Source organism: Scyliorhinus canicula, chromosome 6 (assembly GCF_902713615.1).
Source record: "Scyliorhinus canicula chromosome 6, sScyCan1.1, whole genome shotgun sequence".
NCBI classification, from domain to species: Eukaryota; Metazoa; Chordata; class Chondrichthyes; order Carcharhiniformes; family Scyliorhinidae; genus Scyliorhinus; species Scyliorhinus canicula.
This window is the reverse complement of record NC_052151.1, coordinates 182,312,779-182,327,024: the sequence shown is the minus strand read 5'-3', so window position 1 is coordinate 182,327,024 and position 14,246 is coordinate 182,312,779. Positions and strand designations below refer to the sequence as shown.

Below are 14,246 nucleotides of genomic sequence, written 5' to 3'. Positions count from 1 at the left end.
ACCTCATCCAGCACCTTAAACATCAACTCCCTCCACCACCAATGCACAGCAGTAGCAGTGTGTAACATCTTCAGGATGCACTGCAGTGACTCAACAAGGGCGCTATGAAAGCACCTCCCAAAACCATGACCTCTTCTGTCTGGAATAACAAGGACAGCAAATGCGTGGGAACATCACCATCTGTAAGTTCCCCTCCAAGCGACTCACCATCCGGACTTGGATGGGTCAAAATCCTGGAATTCACTGCATAACAGCACTGTGGGTATGCCTATAACACATGGACAGGCCCATGAAGGTGGCTTACCATCAACCTCGCAACGGCAATTAGGGATGGGCAACAAATGCTCGCCTAGCTAGTGAGAACTACATCCCATGAACGAAGAAAGTAAAAAAAAGCTTGCAGTGCAGTACCTAGGGAGTGTTGCACTGTCGGAGATGCTGTCTTTTGGATGGGATGTTGGACTGAGATCACGTCTGCCCTATCAGAGCTTCTATGAACGTCAGTGAAAGAACCCTACCTTCAGTGCACTGAGCACAGCAGTGAAGATGTTGATCTGTACAGCCTGCTGACGCACCCCTTTCGCCTGCTTGATGCATTCAGCAAAATGATCCAACATCTGGAGCCTGCGGAAACACAGAACTTGACATAAGTGAACATTTGTGACATGCATCATAAAGTTACAATTAGATTGTTAAATATTTCTCCAATGCTCGGTTAATTTAAAAATGAACAACAAATAAACAATGTTCGTAATGAAATAGATTCCACGGTCGGTGTATTGATAGCTTCAAAAGTGATTTAAACACTGTTAGCATTGACCTGACCAGGAAACAGCACAACGCGTGCAATTGGCAAGGACACAAGTTCAGTGGTGGCCAGGCTCGCGATCGGGGGCCACCAATCGGTGGGCCATCACGATCTGGGAGGGACCTATCTTCCTCCGCGCGGGCTCACTGTGTGGGTCCGCCATGTCGGCGGCGCCCATGTCGAAGTGGGCCCCTGTCACATGCATGGACCCACTTGCGGCCGCCATGCACATGTGCGGCCGCCATGCACATGTGCGGTCGTGCAGTCTGGCCAGCAGGGCCCTGCCGGCAGCCAGAGCTGGGAGAGGCACGCCTCAGCCCCCTGGACACACGCTAGCCCCCTGGAAAACGGGGAATCACCCTGGACTTGCAAGGAAAAAGTCCGGAGTGATTCTCGCCCGTTTTCCGGCGGGTCTGGGGACAGTCGCCAAAAGGGAGAATCCCGCCCCCAGTCTCCAATACTTTCCTGAAAAGAGAATTCCACACACCACCAACCCAATGGGTACAGGCCTCAGCTGTTCAATCTTTCTTCATAAGATAAGCCCTTCATCCTAGGAGTGAATCCAGTGAACCTTCTCTGAACTGCATATAAAGTAATTATATATATATTTTTAAACAAGGAGATCAAAACTGCACACAGTGCTCCAGAGTGGTCTTACCCTGCACCACTGCAATAAATCTTCTTTATTTTTATATTCCATTCCTCGTTATAATAAATTCCTTTTGCCTTTCAATCACTTGCCATACCTACATGCTAACTTTGAGATTTATGTTCCAGGACACCCTCTGTATTACCGAGTTCTATAATCTTTCTCCATTATTCTTCTTACGAAAGTGAACAATTTCTCATTTATCCACATTACATACTTCATCTGCCAATCTTTCGCCCACTCACTTAACCTATCTATATCCATCTCTACTTTTTACATCCTCTTCATACCTTACTTTCCTACCTATCTTGGGATCATCGGCAAATTTAGCCACCACACATTTGGTTCCTTCATCCAAGTCATTGATGTAGAATGTAAATAGTTGAGGATCCAGCACTGATCCCTGTGGCACTCCACTAGTTACACCTTGCCAATCCGCAAAAGATCCCTTCTCTGCTTCTGTTTGGCAACCGATCTTTTATCCATGCTAACATATTACCCCCTACACCATATGCTCTTACCTTGAATGTTACTTTGCCTAAAACTATAACAGATTAGTTAAACACTATTTCCTTTTCACAAAGCCATGTTGGCTCCACCTGATCAAATGGTGATTATTTAAGTATCCTGCTATAGCTCCTCAATAATGGATTCTAGTACTTGTCCTCTGACAAATGTAAGCCCACCGGACTATGGTTTCTTGCTTTCTGCCCCTCTCCTTTCTTGAATAAAGGTGTTACATTTGCTATTTTCCAATCCGCTGGAACCTTTCCAGGAACTAAGGAATTTTGGAAGATTATAACCAATGCATCTGCTGTCTATGCTTCCACTTTTTTTAATACCCTGGAATGAAGGCCATCTGGTCCTGGGAATTTATCAGCCTTTAGGTCCATTAAATTACCTAGCATCCTTTCCCTGATGGTGATTCTATTAAGTTCATCCCTCCCCAACACCTCTGCTATTTCTTTGTTTTCTATTATCCATTCCCCAGACTCTCTCTCTCTGGAGGACCAACACTAGCTTTACTCTTAAGGCACTTGTAGGAACTTTTACTATTTGTTTCTATATTACTAGCTAGTTTTCGCTCTGTTTCTTTATTATTTTTGCTGGTTCTTAAAATATGTCCACTCATCTGACCTATCACGACCATTTGAAGATTTGCACACCGTTTCCTTCAATTTAATACTATCCTTGACTTTCTTATTTAGTCACGAATGACGCACTCTTCTCAAAGAGCCTTTCTTTCTCATTGGGGTAAATATATACAAAGTGTTATTAAATATCTCCATTGTTGTTCCAATGAAGCTCAATGCAAACTCCAGGAATAACACCTCATCTTCCAGGGCAGCACGGTGTCACAGTGGTTAGCACTGCTGCCTCACAGCGCTGAGGACTCGGGTTCGATCCCAGTCCCGGGTCATTGTCCATGTGTAGTTTCACATTCTCCCAGTGTCTCAAAAAGATGTGCAGATAGGTGAATTAGACACGCTAAAATGGCCCTTAATTGGGAAAAAAATAATTGAGTACTCTACATTTATGGACAAAAAAACGAGAAAAAAAAAAAAACACCTCATCTTCCAGTTAGGCACTTTACAGCCTTCTGGGCTCAACATTGAATTCAACTACTTCCCCAGTTTGTCTCCTTTTTCTATTCAGCTTTCGGTTTTGGATGGCAGATACTCATCATTCTGCAACTGACCAGACGGCATAATCAAAGAGTGAGGAGTCACCCATTTAAGACAAGAGATAAGGAGGAATTTCTTCTCTGAGGGTAGTGAATCTGTGGAATTCTTTACCGTGGAGAGCTGTAGAGGCTGGTCTTTAAATTGAGATAGACGGATTTTTAATCAGTAAGGGAATCAGTAAGGGAATCAAGGGTTATGGGGATAAGGTGGGAAAGTGGAGTTGAGGATTATATCAAATCAGCCATGATCTCATTGAATGACGGAACAGACTCGATGGGCCGAGTGGCCAACTTTGGCTCCCACGTCTTATGGTCTTATTGACACTTCCTCTCAGACAAATGCTCGTCCCATTTTTATTCCCTTTGGCCGTGCCACCATGAAACCTTTGGTCATGTAATCTTTCCTGCCATCCACCCTATCACAGGCCTTCCCTTTTGTTCTTTTACCCAGTTCTCTCCCTTCACTTGCTTAAAACCTATAACATCTTTAATTTTTCCCAGTTATGATAGAAGGTCATCGTTCTAAAACATCAACATTGCTTCCCTGTTCAAAAATGCTTCCTGATCCCTGTCGCCCTTGCTCTTTGCGTTGGCAATTGAGCCCGTTGGCCTTGGCGTTGAGGGAGTCGAGGAATTGGAGGGGTCTGGTGCGGGGTGGGGAGGAGCACTGAGTGTCATTATACGCAGATGACTTATTGCTATATGTGGCAGACCCAGTGGGGGGAATGCCGGAGGTGATGCAGATCCTTAGGGAATTTGGGGGCTTTTCTGGGTAAGAGTGAGCTGTTCGTCGTGCACCCGGGGATCAAGAAGAGGGGATTGGTAGGCTCCCACTGAAAAGGGCAGGGAGTCCCTGGGAGTCCAGGTGGCTAGGAGCTGGAGGGCCCTTCACAAACTTAACCTCACTAGGCTGGTGGAGCAAAAGGAGGAGGAGTTTAAAAGATGGGACATGTTGCTGCTGTCGCTGGCGGGCAGGGTGCAGTCTGTCAAGATGACGGTGCTCCCGAGGTTTTTGTTTCTGTTCCAGTGCCTCCCCATCCTTATCCCGAAGGCCTTTTTTAGGAGGGTCAACAGGAGTATTACGGGATTTGTATGGGCGCATGGGACTCCGAGGGTGAGAAGGGTGTTTTCGGAGCGGGGCAGGGATGGGGGGGGGGCTGGCGTTGCCCAACCTCTGTGGGTACTATTGGGCTGCCAATGCAGCGATGGTGCGTAAGTGGGTAATGGACGGGGCAGGGGCAGCATGGAAGAGGATGGAGATGGCGTCCTGCGTGGACACGAGCCTGGAGGCGCTGGCAAAGGCGCCGTTGCCGCTCCCTCCAACGAGGTATACCACGAGCCCGGTGGTGGCGGCTACCCTCAAACTTTGGAGGCAATGGAGACGGCATGGGGGGAGGTGGGGGGCTCAATGGAGTCCCCGATACGGGGGAACTACCGGTTTGTTCCAGGGAGCATCGATGGCGGGTTTCTTGGCTGGCCCAGGGTAGGTATTAGGAGGTTGTGGGACCTGTTTGTGGATGGGAGGTTTGCAAGCCTGAGTGAGTTAGAGGGAAAGTTTGGGCTCCCCCCCGGGGAACATGTTTACGTACATGCAGGTTAGGGCGTTTGCCAGGCGGCAGGTGGAGGGGTTCACTCTGCTGCCCCCACGTGGGGTACGGGACAGGGTGCTCTCAGGGGTGTGGGTTGGAGGGGGGAGGATTTCAGACGTGTACCACGTCATGCAGGAGATGGATGAGGCCTCGGTGGAGGAGCTGAAGGGTAGATGGGAAGAGGAGCTGGGTGAGGAGATTGAGGAGGGGACGTGGGCGGATGCCCTGGAGAGAGTGAATTTCTCCTCTTCCTGTGCGAGGCTTAGCCTCATACAGTTCAAGGTGCTGCACAGGGCCCACATGACCGGGACGAGGATGAGTAGGTTTTTCAGGGGCAAAGACAGGTGTGTTAGGTGCTCGGGGAGCCCAGCGAACCACGCACATATGTTCTGGGCATGCCCAGCGCTGGGGGAGTTTTGGAAGGGGGTAGCAAGGACGGTGTCGAGGGTGGTAGGATCCAGGCTGGGGACTCGCAATTTTTGGGGTTGCAGTGGAGTCGGGAGTGCAGGAGGCGAAAGAGTGTTCTGGCCTTTGCGTCCCTAGTAGCCCGGCGGAGGATCTTGCTTCAGTGGAAGGATGCGAGGCCCCCAAGCGTGGAGGCCTGGATCAATGATATATCGGGGTTCATCAAATTGGAGGGGGTGAAATTTGTCCTGAGGGGATCAGTACAGGGGCTCTTTAGGCGGTGGCAGCCTTTCCTGGGCTTCCTGGCAGACAATACACACGGGTACAGTTTTCCCAATATACAGGGTGGACGGTCAGGATCTAGGAATGGAACAGATGCCCTCCAGAGGATCAGTTTGTAAAATGATGGTTGGGTTTTGTACACTCTGAAGCTCTGGTTTCCTGCTCGATCTATTATCTACCTTGTGCACTGTTTAAAAAAAGGCAGCCCTGAGCTTCAGTACATGGAGTGGTCACATCCTCAATACTGACTGGTGATTTATGAATTTATTGGTGTAAATGTTAGAAAAATTAAAAAGGCTTCTTTGTTGTGATACAAAGAAAGAACAGGAAATTTGTTGCTAAGTCGGATTTGAATTTGTCACGTGTACCGAGGTACAGGAAAAGAATTGTTCTGCGTACAGTACAGACAGATCGTTCCATACATGAAAAACATAGGACATACGATAAATATATAATGTAAATATGTAGACATAGGGTGAAGCATACAGAGTGTAGTGCTACTCAGTAGAGACGATGCGTGGAGCGATCAGTTCAGTCCATAAGAGGGTCATTTAAGAGTCTGGTAACAGCGGAGAAGAAGCTGTTTTTCAGCAAGTTTGATTATGGCCACAGATGGCACCTTTGTAATTGATGCTTATGGTACTGGCAATGGTTCACCCAATAACCCAATCTAAGAGGCTGCCTGTGCCAAGTGTGGACTGTGTCAGCAGTGGAGGCAGCAGTGGAGACTGAATATTTAATTATTGTGCAAGTTCCTTAAGAACCTTCCTGTCTGAAGTGAAATTTAAAATCACAACATCTTGGAAGTGCCTCCTTCTAATTCATTTACACAAATATATAACGAGAGTGAGGTTGGTGTTCATTTGTTGGTTACAATTTTGAAACATTGAAACTGATGAGAATGAAGAGGGCAGCTGGTACGTCAAGCCTTCCTCAACATAACCCAAATACTCCCCAATTTATCAAGCCCAAAAATACCTGCTTTAATAAATGATAAAGTGAAATAAAATGCTCACCGGTGTTTGAAAGAGACGTGAGGAAATACCACACCAAAGAGGGCAACCGAGGCATCGATGACTGACACACCGAGCGGAAGTGGCCCGGGCACAGCCTCACCCACAGGAATACGCAGGTAAATTGAGGATGGGTCGTGCTCCAAGGCTCCGCTTCCTGATGCACTGTTTGGCTGGAGCTGTAAATCAATTGGAGGGAGTCTTAATAAAGCAAGTTCTTCCGGTAGCTGTTTTCCCATCAACTAAAACACAACCGATGTAAAGTTGGGTACACTATTTCAGGATAGTTTCTGCTGGTCCTGGGTTTGGACACACAGTAAAACATTTAACAAAGACTCAGCCTTCACACAATGTGCCTCAAATACTTTTCATGCTTCCTTTGACTGGGTAGTCTAGAGCTTGGGAGGGGTCACAGTGTACGGTAAAGGGTCAGCTGTCAGGTGAAATTACTTTACCGGAGGGTTGTGAATCTTCTCTACCCCAGACAGTTGTGACTGCTCAGTTATTGAGTATTTTCAAGACTGAGATCAATAAATCTTTGGGTGCTAAGGGAATCGAAGGAAATGGGAAGAGGATGGAAAAGTCTAAGTTAATTTAGCAGCCATCACCTTACTGAATGGGAGAGCAGGCTGGAGGGGCTATATGACCTACTCCTGCTTTGAAATGTTCCTTCTGCTGCTAAGAATTGCAACCATCTAGGTTGACTGGAGTAGTTATTGTAAAGGTGCCTAATCACTGTTCTATGACAAAGGGTATAAAACAACTTGCAGTTCTATAGCAGCTTTCACACCCTCCGCACATTCCAAAGGGCTCTACAGCCAATGAGCACTTTAAATATAGTCACAGTCCTAATGTAGGAAACGCTGCAGCCAATTTGAGCACAGCAGGCTCCTCAGGTTATAGGTAACAGAATGGATTGAATGGTTAAATATATGTTTAAACATTTAACTGTGGACATTCTCTTTAAAAAAAAAATCAATTTAGAGTACCCAATTGATCTTTGGGTTGTGGGGGTGAAACCCACGCAAACACGGGGAGAATGTGCAAACTCCACATGGACAGTGACCCAGAACCGGGGTCGAATTTGGGACCTCAGCGCCAGGACTTGTGGACATTCTCATACCGTCTCTTCCCTGTCTACAACCAGAGCATGCATTGTTCAATTTCTTCATACTTATGCAATCTCAATGCCCTTAGTGCCAGTTCTATTATTTGTTTCCATTTCTTTTCTGAACCGTCATAGATGTTTACAGCAGGGAAACAGGCCCTTCGACCCAGCTTCTCCATGCCACCCAGTTTCTATCGCTAAGCTCGTCCCACTTGCCCACATTTGGCCAATATCCCTCTATACCCACCCTGCCCATATTACTGTCTAACTGCCTCTATCACTGCCTCTGGCAGCCCGTACCAGATGCCCACCACCCTCTATGTGAACAAATCTCCCCTCTGGTCTCTTCTGTATCTCTCCCTTCTCACCTTAAACCAATGCCCTCTAGTTTTGGATTCCTATACCTTTTGGAAAAGATGTTGACTACCCAGGGAAAAAAGTCCCAGCCTTATAACTCAGACCATGAAGTCCTGGTAGCATCCTTGTAAATCTCTTCTGCACTCTTTCTAGTTTAACAATATTCTTCTTATAATAGGGTGACCATAACTGAACACAGTATTCCATGTGTGGTTGTACTAATGTCTTGTACAATTTCAACAAGACGTCCTCCTGTATTCAATATTCTGACCAATAAAACCTAGCATGCTGAATGCCTTCTTCATTTCCCTCTCCACCAGCGATTCTACCTTCAAGGAGCTATGAACCTGTACCGCTAGATCTCTTTATTCTATAACTCTCCCCAACTCCCTACCATTAACTGAGTAGGGCTTGCCCTGATTTGATCTACCAAAGTGTATCAGCTCACATTTATCCAAATTAAAATCCATCTGCCATTCATCGGCCCACTGGCCCAATTGATCACGATCCCGTTGCAATCTTATATAACATTCTTCACTTTCCACTGTGCCACCAATCTTGGAGTCATCTGCAAACTTATGAACCATGCCTCCTACATTCACATCCAAATCATTTACTTTATTCTATGAAACAAATAACAGTGGACCCAGCACCGATCCCTGAGGCACACTACTGGTTACAGATCTCCAGTTTGTAAAACCACCCTTTGGCTTTGGTCGCCAAGCCAATTTTGTATCCAATTGGCTATCTCGCCCAGGATTCCATGAGATTTAACCTTTTGCAACAACCTACCATGAGGTACCTTGTCAAAGACCTTGCTAAAGTCCATGTAGACAATATTGACTGCACTGCCCTCATCTACGTTCAAAAAACCAAATCAGATTTGCGAGACATGACTGTCGCCCACTTCACTCTGCTTCAACTCATTCAGTCATGCCACCTTTCATTTACTTTTCTCTTGCGTAATTATTGCCACCTAATCTATCTCAACCGAACACTATTCCTCCATTTTCCTACTCTCTTTGTGTCATCCAAGGTTGGAATCATCCTCAGTTCTGTTGCACATATTCTTGTATTCTTCTCTCATATTTTCAGTAGTAGTTTGGACAACGGATTGGCTTCCTAGACCACTGCAGAGGTCATTTAGAGCCAACCATGTAAGGGTGGGACTGACCTCACATATAGGCCCAGGTCAGGTAAGGATGATACATATCCTTCCCTAAAGGGACATGAGAGAACTAGTTGGGTTTTTATGACAATCTGATAGCTTCACGGTTACTTTCACTGACACATTTTTGAAACTGAATTAAAATTTTCCAAATGCCAAAGTGGGACCTGAGCTCAGATCCTCTGGATTGTAAATCCAGCAACATAACCTCAGCACTGCCATATTCTGACTCACAGGTTCGCTTAAGCTAACCACAGTTGGCTAGGACAAGTCATGTTCACATTACAGCCCTCACTCAGATCAGATACAAGTCATGCTCGCATTGCATATGTTTACTGGCAGTGGGGAAGGCTCAGGCAAATCAAATGAACAGGACACAGCACGCAGAGCATCACAGCATGAGGAGTACAACCAAAATATGCCTGATCATATTTTGATTTTCCAGTGATATTACAATAAACTCCAATATAAATTGTTTCTTGGGGCTAGGATCATCTAAGACTTTGGTTGTTTTTGATATTTTGGGCATACTGCATATAGAGTCTGCACTGTGCTGCAATGAGATGAGGAAAGATGTTCAAATATCTTATGATTCTTGTGACTTGAAGCAGCTTTGGTTTCTCCTGTGTCATTCACACAATCATCTCAAAAAACATCTCTTTGCACAAAGAGTAGCAGAATCGAGAACTTTCCCTCCCCCCCAATAGTTTGAGAGTGATGGAGTTTTTTTGTTGGGCAAGGATATAGAACCAAGAAGTTAAAGTACAGATAGGGAGCAGAGTAGCGCAGCAGAAGCGTGCTGGGCCCATAACCCAGAGGTCGATGGATTGGAACCAATCTCTGCTATCTACCTTTTCCATCACAGCAAAAAGAAAATTCAGCTGCGCCTGACAAAATAATCTGATATTTCTTTAAAAGGTGGCACGGTGGCGCAGTGGTTAGCACTGCTACCGCATGACGTTGAGGTCACGGGTTCGATCCCGGCCCGGGTCACTTTCTGTGTGGAGTTTGCACATTCTCTCCGTGTCAGTGTGGGTTTCACCCCCACAACTCAAAGATGTGCAGTTCAGGTGGATTGGCCACGCCAAATTGCCCCTTAATTGGAGAAAAAAATAATTGGGTACTCTAAATTTAAAAAAAAAAGTTAAAATACAGATCAACATGATCTAACTGAATGGTGAAATAGGCTTGAAAGCCTGAATGGTCTCCCCTTAATCCTATGGTTCTTTTAAACAACCCAATTGATTCCACATTGCCTCCAGTAACACAGTATTCCACAATCCCACAAATAAATATTTCTCTTCAGCAGTTAACTTCTAATTCTAATCCCCTTGAACTGCTTGAGAGTTCCACAGATGCCAATCTAAGTCTCTTCATGATTCATTATGCGTAGTTGCTCCTTTTTGAAGTTCCTAAAAGGTTCTTTGTTGTTTAGACACAGAACTTTAGACTCAATAAACCTGATTTTATTTAATGATGTTCCAGTAGGTGCGGTAATCTGTAGAAGATTGCAAGTGAGTCAACTCTTTATCTACTCGGAAGTGTGGCAATCGGCTTCTACACTTGCACCAATAAACAGAGGCGGGAGTGGTTGGGAGAGGGGCGTTGTGTTGTCTCGCACTGATCCCAGAGCACAAAAGCTGAAAACACTGCCTATGTCAGAACAGGTCAGGCAGCAGCTCTGGAGAGAACGGACAAGTTGATGTTTCAGGCGTGAACCCCTCAACAGAATTGGAAGTCACGACAAATGACAATATTTAAAAAGGAAAAGAGAAAAGGAATGCAGTGGCAGCAAAGGTACACGTATGTATAAGAAAGGAGAAACAGAACTGACTGGTAAAGTGTTTGATGGGAATGATGGCAGAAGTGCGATTAACATGAGACCGCAGTGCCATTCAGCCCATCGAGCCTGTTTCACCATTCAGTTAGATCAGATTAATCTGTATTTTAATTACATCTACTCACCTTGATTCTATATCCTTCCCCAACAAAAGAAAAGAAAAATGAAATTGAAGAGATTTACAAGACAGAGAGGTCAGAAATTCTTTTTTCTTTTATAAAGGGCCCAATTTTTTTTTCCCAATTAAGAGGCAATTTAGCGTGACCAATCCACCTACCTTGCACATCTTTGGGTTGTGGAGGTGAAACCCATGCAGACATGGGGAGAATGTGCAAACTCCACACCGACAGTAACCCGGAGCCGGGATCGAATCCGGGTCCACGGTGCCGTGAGGCAGCGGTGCTAACCACTGCGCCGCCTGAGGTCAGAAATTCTTGACTCCTGGGGTCATTCTGAGCTGAAAGCATTGTAACCTCTTTCCTCTTTTTGGTTTACCTCTATTCCTTCGATATAGATCCCTGACCCAAAGGTCTCTCTTAATCCAGCCACAAACAGCAGTAGGAAATTGCCACAATCCAATTTCAACTCTTTCTGTGGGGAAGCATTTGGCTTCCACAAAATGGTTAGGCTGAGTATTTGCTAACTAGCCAATGCTGGATTTGAACCTATATTTATCCCTCACTCAACATCACTGAAACAGGTTATCTTGTTGCTCATCATATTGCTGTTTGTGGGACCTTGCGGTATGCGGAAATTGGCGACCACAATCTATATTACTAAAGTCACCAACTACACTTGGCAGAAATACCATAGGTTGTAAGGTGCTTTGGGACATCTTATGGTCATAAAAGGTACTACAGAATTGCAAGTTCTTTCTTTATATATTTAACCAATCTGGAGGTGAATGTGAATGTTTGTGAGCTTAACTGGTTCAGTCAATGAAGGAGAATACAAAACAGGTTATTTGGAACATAGGCCCTTTCGCTACTCACTTGGTCCTCAATTGATTTGTGGTCTGTTTCTTGAAGCCAGGAACCGAGGAGAACACTGTCATCGCAGTGGCAGAGTGACCGCAATAGGGAAGTCGTTGTATTGGCAGAATTGTCAGTCAATGTAAATTCGGCAACCAGTTCTCGAAGCAGAGCGTTGAAGCTTCCTGTTTGGAAAGAATCGCAATCGAGTGGTAACGATTATCTGGGACCTTTTGATATTTTCACAACATAGAGACAGAAATATCGTCAGATTATTAAATTTGGTCATGCAGTCAAAATAATAGGCAAATTCTACAATGACTTTTTTTTATGTCACCTTTTCATGGTCATTATTTGCTTTATGGCAGCACGTGGCAGGCCAATGTCTGCCGATTTAGCAGTATAAAGGACCGAGTGAGCAGCTTTTGAACAAAATTGAACATTCAAAGATGTTATCCAGTACTTGTACAACAGTAGCAATTGCTGTGCAGATACAGATAGCTGGCATTCCACAACTGTGCACAAAATGCAACAAAGCTAAGTGGGGAGCCATTAATTTACAGGCTATTAAATTTAAACAGGAAAGTGAGGACATACATGCTCTGCAAAATGTTTGATGGGAAATTAGATAATTTGCTGCACTGTCTCCGGATTATGAAGAGGATAGAGAGACACTGATGAAGATACAAAGAAAACTACTCAAATTATACCAGAACTGAGAGGTTATACCTATCAGGAAATCATGAAGGGGTAAGATAATGTTGAATTAAAGATAGACATTTCCACATATAGGGCTATAAATACAAGCTAGTCATTAACCAATACAATAAGGAATTTGGAAGAAAGTCTTTACCCAGAACATGGGAAGATTAGCACATGAAGTGACCAAGACAGAATAGTATTTATTTTTTTTAAAGGGGAAGTTAGACAAACACAAGAAGGAGAAAGGAAAATGGTGTTAAGGTCAGATGGAGAGGGGTGGGAGGAAGATCGTATGGGGCACTAATGACAGCATGGCTATGTTGGGCAGAATGGACTGCTTCTGTCAGCTCCAAGTAAACAATTTCCTTAATTCTTATAGATGGCAATTTCAATAAAAAAAATTGTAATAACATTCCACGTCAAAAAAGGAAATGCACTTTATTTACCTTCGTAGGTTTTTGGAGGTAGAAGAGCCAGAATGTCATAGAGACGCAAACGCACCATTGCAGCACTTGCCTTCAGCTGAGCTCCATAGGCCTTTATGACTGATGGGATGCTGGTGAATAAATGACTTGTGGTTACAAGGAGGATTTCCTTCTTGAGTGTTTTTATTTTAGTAATTCTCATGTTTTTAAAAGGAGGTGTAGACTTCAATCTTTTCTGCATGTTGACCTTTGAGCACACCTAGTGCTGGGTTGTAAACTACTATATAAAAAGCATAGTGTGTAAAACAACAGTGATCTTTAAACAAAGGTTTGCTCTGTCTATTTGAGCTCTGAACTAACTGATAAGTACATCAACTTTGACCCTCGTGACTCCTGCCATAAATTCCACGCTTTTACTAGCAGATCCAATTTCTTTCTTGCACTGTCTCAAGGTGTGCACACAATCTCAATGGACAGAATTTTACAGGCTGTGGGTGGGTTTGCATGTGGGCATGATCATGACGTCAGTGTGGTCTTCCGTCTTCACAATTAGTGGCCACTTAGAGTCGCTCCCGTCCCTGACATGAATTTTGACATGGGGGGTGGGGTGGGGTGAAGAGAAGAGGGGATAGTGGGAGAAAACTGGCAGGTTATTCTGGTCAAACCTTGGACAGGACTGGCCTCATGGATCATCATAGAATCCTTGCAGTGCAGAAGGAGGTCATGCGGCCCATCGAGTCTACACTGACTTTCCAAAAGAGCACCGGCCAATTGCCCCACCCTTTCCTAACATTTTGGATACTATGGGGCAAAATAGCATGGCCAATCTACCGAACCTGCATATCCCTGGACTGTGGAGGAAACCCATACAGACACTGGGGAGAGAAAATGCCACACAATCACCCAAGGTCCTCCCGAGATTGGGTGCTATTCATCCTCCCCAAGGTTTGGGCCCCCTGGCGGCTCTCTCCACTACACTCACCCCGTTGGCTCTCCACTTCCCACCACGAGCCTGGATGTCTGTGTCCTGGGCTCTGGTACTTTGACCCCGGAGACTGCTTGCAGTCCCATTAATGGCAGCCACTCCTGATGATGCTGCTGGCCAATCAGATTAACCAGCGGCTCTCGGAAGTGCGTCCTTTGTCTGAATGAGAAGTGGAAGTCCCACCTCTAACCATTTACCTCTCTGAGGAATGAATGGCTGTGTACCAGGGAGGCATTTCCTGCCGACTTCTCCTGTGGCAG

At 45.2% G+C, this 14,246-nt stretch overlaps 1 protein-coding gene across 6 annotated transcripts in view; it reads right to left on the bottom strand.

Annotated features, from left to right (window-relative positions):
- The window catches only part of heatr5b (HEAT repeat containing 5B), a 97,775-nt gene that overhangs the window by 38,850 nt on the left and 44,679 nt on the right, over positions 1 to 14,246 (bottom strand). For all 6 annotated transcript variants that reach the window (XM_038800583.1, XM_038800582.1, XM_038800579.1 and 3 more), the window contains exons 14-17: positions 13,023 to 13,132; positions 11,896 to 12,059; positions 6,434 to 6,609; positions 519 to 624 (exon numbers count right to left, since the gene is read on the bottom strand). In XM_038800583.1, coding sequence (XP_038656511.1) covers positions 519 to 624; positions 6,434 to 6,609; positions 11,896 to 12,059; positions 13,023 to 13,132 — 556 coding nt within the window. The remainder of the gene's footprint in view (positions 1 to 518; positions 625 to 6,433; positions 6,610 to 11,895; positions 12,060 to 13,022; positions 13,133 to 14,246) is intronic.